The following is a 5,439-nucleotide window of genomic DNA, read 5'->3' as shown; positions in this document are numbered from 1 at the left end:
TGCGTGTGGCCGCCTCGCTGCGCGCGCCGAATGGCGTCAAGAAACTGCCGCTCTCCGCCGGCCTCGTCTTGGTTGATCCAACATGGCGAAAGCCCTGCCTGGCGCAGCAGAGCGTACAGGGTGCGGGAGAATGTGGACTTGCCGCAGCCCTGCGGACCAACGCAGACGACAGTGTCGTCACCGGACGGCTCGCAGTGCGTCACTTGGGACCGCACGTGCGCATCGGCGGCGACACACTGCGTGAACTGTTTCGCAGCGTGATCCATCGGCGGCACAGGTCCTGCAGCCCGCCAAGGTCCGTTCGCGCCGTTTGCCGCCGTGTCAAATGCAGCCACGCTGCAAACTGCACAAGGTAGTCGAGGCGTTCCGCTTCCCAGTCGCCGAGGCACCGGCGCACCTCCTCTGGCAGCCCGGCGAGCTTGCCTGCGAGCCTCGAGCGGAGCGCCACACCGCACAAACGGTGCGTGACGATGGCCTCCTGCGCCGCACGCTCCATTGCGTATGCGTGGGACCGCTGCCTCCACATCCGCACAACAGCCCCCGCCTCATTGCAGCCGTACAACACCGCACCCTCACAGTTAAGACGACGCGCCACGCCGTCTCGCAGGACTGCGTATTCGTCTGTCCCCAGCTCTACTGCCGGTTGCGGCGTCACAGCGTCAAGACCGAAGGACTGCAGTGCCGCCATGCTGCTCGCGGGATCGGCACAGAGGCCTTCATGCGGGGTCGCACCACGGCAGGTAACGGCGTAGAACTTCAGTGTCTCACGGGGTCCGTGGTCGGCGAGGTGTCCACATCCACGCAGAATACCATCAAAGCATGCGGTGCGCCCCGTAGTGCCCAAATAGTCATGCAGAGCAGCGGCCCTTCCCTCCGGCAGCGCACGCAACGTGTCTCGCCAGACGCTCACCACACGTTTGGGAACCGCAGCGCGTCACGTGCCCGAGTGGCATAGCCCCTGGCAAAAGAAGCGTCCGCTACATCTCCTGAACAATCCCCGCAGCAAATGCCGCACCCATCAACGTTTTCGTAAGGTCGTGTCGCACCCCTTCTCCCTCGGAAAATCCCGCGGCCACCCTTCTCTCCCGTGGCGCGTGCCATCGTGGTGCGGCCCCCGCCCCATTGCAGCCTAATAGTCCCCTATCTAATGTTGGTCTAAAATTCTTGTTGTACAACTGCAAGGGGAACACCAGGCGTTCACGTGCAGTCCAGCAGAAGCCACAGCAAACAAATATACGCGGTGGGCACCACAACAACCAACACGCCCCCACCCACAGGCATCATCTTCACGGACACCACAGTCAGCCACACCACTCCCGTTGCATGTGCGCCCTCTCGCCCCCATCATCCCTTCCTCCCTCCTGCCGGCATTCACAGAAGAATGCTGCGGATGCCGGAGAAGTGTTCCACGTCGGCATCTGTGACGCCAGCCCGCCGCGCCTGCCACCCCGACAAGACGTGCCGCACAACGACATCCGCGGCGAGGTCCTTTACCTCGGCGCTGTTCATCTCACCCCTGCTGTACTTCGACGTCACCTCCGCGAGGAGATTGTCGTCGGGGCAGAAGAACCGAATGAGTTGGTACGCCACGTCTGCGTGCAGGTTGACACCCTCCGCACGCATGTCCTCCAGCGTGCCACCCCCACCAGAGAAGGCCTTGCGCACCTTCTTCCGCACCTCCTGCTCCGTGTCGTGTAGTGTGATGACTCCGTTCCCCTCGGCGCTGCTGCTCATCTTGAACTGCGCTCCCTTCAGTGCGGGGAGGAACTTTGTGTGCAGCAGTGCGGGGGCGCAGCACTTCATACGCGGCGCGACGTTGCGTGCCAGAAGGAAAAAAGCGCCCTGATCAATTGCACAGGGAATGATGAACTTCAGCGGCGGGTCCCAGCTAGCCGTGGTAGCACACGGGGGAAGACACTGCTAAAACACGGTGCGGCCTGCACCGCTGGAAAGGCTGCCTTTCCAACATTGTCGCTATCCTTCAGGCCAAATGCATTCTTCACAGCGCTCAGCGTCAACATGCGCTGCAACTGCACGACAGTTGGGTACATGTCCCCCATGTACATCGTGTTGCGGAATATAAATGTCTTGCGTGGATCGAAGCCAAAGGCAATGATGTCTTTTATGTTCTCCACCAACCCGCTCGCCCTCTCCCCGCTGACAGGAATGTCGCGGAAGAAGTGCTTCTCATCATCGGTTATCTGGATCACCAACGGAAGACCGAGCGCATCCTGCAGGTACCGCGTCAATAAAAACGGTATGACATGGCCAATGTGCATCGACTGCGCGCTCGGTCCACGACCAGTGTACAAGTACGCGCGGTGTGTCCCCGTCGCAAAGGACGCACGCACGCAGTCAAGGGCGGCTCCAAAATCCCTGTGGGAGAAGACGATGCCGCGGCGGAAAAAATGGTGCAATGCCATTCGTCCCGCCTCCCCTTGTGCGGTGCTCCCCCCGTCCGTTGCATGTTTCCTCCAGCCGCTGCAGAAGGGGCTCTTCAACGGGCTCCGACCTGAATCGTGCGAGGACGCGGCCATCGTCCCCACCCCTTGGGCCCGAGGCGGCAACACCCCACGGCGTCACAACGTCCTCCTTGCGCTCTGTGCGGCTGGCATCATCCCCACGCGTCGTGGCACAACTTCGTCCCTCCATGACCAACGGCGCAGCAAAGCGTGAGATGCGACGCACCACAAAAGGATCCAAACGACTACTTCGCCCGTGCACCGCAGTGCCACACCGGACGGAAAACGAACAGGCAGGAGAAGAGAGGCAGGACTTCGGGACAGCACACATCACCTGATGTATCACTAAAAAAAAAATGCACGCAGCGGGATCCAACACCCAAGCGCTCACTTCTGCCGCAGCCAAGCCACACACGCGTAGCCCCTGGACATATTATCCAGAAAATACAAGACAGTCAAGCCAACACTCGCAGAAAAAAAAGACAATAGAAAAGCGCCAATGAAAACAAAAATGAACGACACTGTCGGTGCACCATACAATGACTGGCCGTGGCGCGCAGCAGCCGTGGCCCCGCGCCATCTCCCCCCGTCGGCCAGCACCGCACTCCCGCCACTTCCACGCAGCGATATACACGCAGCAGCCGCTGTGGTGGCGGATCACAGAGTGGCAAAAGAAACGAGAAAGAATTACAAAACAAACGCTCTGAAGTTGGTGTAAACTAAAAAGATAAAATAAAATTATGGACGAAACCCCACACAATCGCTGGAAATTACAAGAAAGTCAAATAAACACTCGCAGAAAAAAAAGACAATAGACAAGAACCAATGAAAACAAAAATGAACAACACTGTCGGTGCACCATACAATGACTGGCCGTGGCGCGCAGCAGCCGTGGCCCCGCGCCATCTCCCCCCGTCGGCCAGCACCGCACTCCCGCCACTTCCACGCAGCGATATACACGCAGCAGCCGCTGTGGTGGCGGATCACAGAGTGACAAAAGAAACGAGAAAGAATTACAAAACAAACGCTCTGAAGTTGGTGTAAACTAAAAAGATAAAATAAAATTATGGACAAAACCCCACACAATCGCTGGAAATTACAAGACAGTCAAGCCAACACTCGCAGAAAAGAAAGACAATAGAAAAGCGCCAATGAAAACAAAAAAGAACGACACTGTTGGTGCGCCATACAATGACTGGCCGTGGCGCGCAGCAGCCGTGGCCCCGCGCCATCTCCCCCCGTCGGCCAGCACCGCACACAAATTTCACGTGGCGCATGTCACAGGATAGCGTGATTCACGCTCCCACTTGTAGTTGATGCACGGTCCAGGAAGCTTAATGCGTTGGAGTGGGTGTCGACTGCCAGTGGCTGCGGCTGACGGTCAATGGTATCTGGGCTGCGTTCGTTGCTACCAATGATGCGTTCCCACCGCGGCGGTGCGGGCGGTCGGTACGACGACGCGCCGGCGCTGCCTGAAGCGTACGAAGATGATGTCCGTTCGTGGTGCTTCCGCAACTCTTCGTCGCTCTCCTCGTCATCGTGCAGCAGCGCATCCAGCTCGCCACGCTGCGGCTCGCGCAGTTCCTGCCAGTGGCGGTCCTCCACGTACCACACAACCGCACAGTACACAGTGGCCGCAAGCAGCACGGTGGTCAGCAGCAGCACGATAGCCGCGTACGCCCTCGCACCGCCGTCGCTCGGCGCAAGATGGTTGGCCGCGCTGACCACGCACAGCACCGCAAGGAGCACAAAGCTCGCCGTGTGCATCACCGTCAGGAAGGCCGAACGCATCATGTTCGTGAAGGCAACCACGCCCGCACCCGCAAGCAGCACGGCAGCCATGCAGAAGTACAGGACGTGGCAGACTCCCACGGGCGGGTGCACAGCAGCAATCAGGCCCACCACACACAGCACCGACAGCTGGAACACGCACCAGTACACGTGGCTGCCCTTCATGTTCGTCAGCATACCGCCGTACATCCGCTGCTGCGCCGCGGGGTGCCAATACCCGACGGGGTACAGCAGGCGCTCGTGCAGCGGCTTCCTCGAAAACTGCCAGTACTTCGCAAAGCTCGCGCCCGTGTGGCGGGCAATGAAGTAGCACACGCCAGCAGGGAACGCCACACCGTACAGCACGCCAAAGACACCGATCACGTAGTGCTGCGCGCGGGCACCGGGCATCGCCACTGCAAACACGGAGCCGAAGAATATGCCGAGGTGCATCGCGTGCGCCACTACGTACGTCAGGCTCGGGAAGCGCATCGCCGCCCACGCAGTCGCTGCGTCCACGCCGCGCCACCGCTGGAAGGCCGCCGTCACACCGTAGTGCACGCAGCCGAACACAGCGGCGAGCAGCGCGTTGCCCACCACCATCCACAGCGGATCAAGGGCAGCGAACACCGACAGGAAGTACGGCAGCGCAACGGTGCTCGCACGCTCCTGCGCCGAGGCGCATGGCATCCTCGCAAACATGCCGAGCGCCTGCATCTCCAGAATGGAGCCCAGCCCGCCGGTCACCACCACGGCAACAGCCGCCGCACCCGCAACAACGCCGGTGATCGCCGAGAGGGCGCTGGCAACAGCAGGCGGCGTGTTGGACGCGATCGTGAAAGACCCAAGCAGCACACCCTTGCAGCCGCCAAACACCGCCACAGCGTCGCAGCGAATGACTATCGTCTCGTCGGCACCAATGAAGTAACCGCGGTGCACGGGCGCAGCCAGCTCCAGGACGGTGGACGGATTCGTCGCGTTGCGCACCCACGTCGCGTTGCGCAGCATCAGCTCCCCACGGTACCACCAAAGCCGGTCGGCTTGCGACCGTCGACACCGGCACTGAAGCTCTAGGTGCGTGCCGAGCTGCGGGTCGCTTGCCCAGCAGGAACGGCAGGCGGCAGCGCACACCATCAAGCCAGCGTCAGGGACAGGCACTCCCACACGCCAGCGAACTGTCGTTCTGCAGTCAGGACTCCCACCAGCC

General features: G+C 60.8%; 1 protein-coding gene and 2 pseudogenes across 1 annotated transcript, besides 1 other annotated feature; all 3 read right to left on the bottom strand.

The window, feature by feature from the left end:
- Tc00.1047053509667.31 lies at positions 1 to 688 on the bottom strand (annotated as a pseudogene; the record flags this gene model as incomplete).
- Positions 1 to 5,439: a sequence feature (areas not merged during assembly with more than two copies in the genome that could not be assigned to a particular haplotype).
- On the bottom strand, positions 1,344 to 2,537 carry Tc00.1047053509667.20 (annotated as a pseudogene).
- Tc00.1047053509667.10 (dispersed gene family protein 1 (DGF-1), putative) lies at positions 3,741 to 5,439 on the bottom strand (the record flags this gene model as incomplete). The annotated part of the gene is made up of 1 exon (XM_799129.1): positions 3,741 to 5,439. A coding segment is annotated over one exon (1,699 nt), but the record flags the coding sequence as incomplete, so codon positions are not given.

This window comes from Trypanosoma cruzi, genomic scaffold, assembly GCF_000209065.1.
Source record: "Trypanosoma cruzi strain CL Brener 1047053516367 genomic scaffold, whole genome shotgun sequence".
NCBI classification, from domain to species: domain Eukaryota; phylum Euglenozoa; class Kinetoplastea; order Trypanosomatida; family Trypanosomatidae; genus Trypanosoma; species Trypanosoma cruzi.
This window is presented reverse-complemented; position numbering and strand designations above follow the sequence as displayed.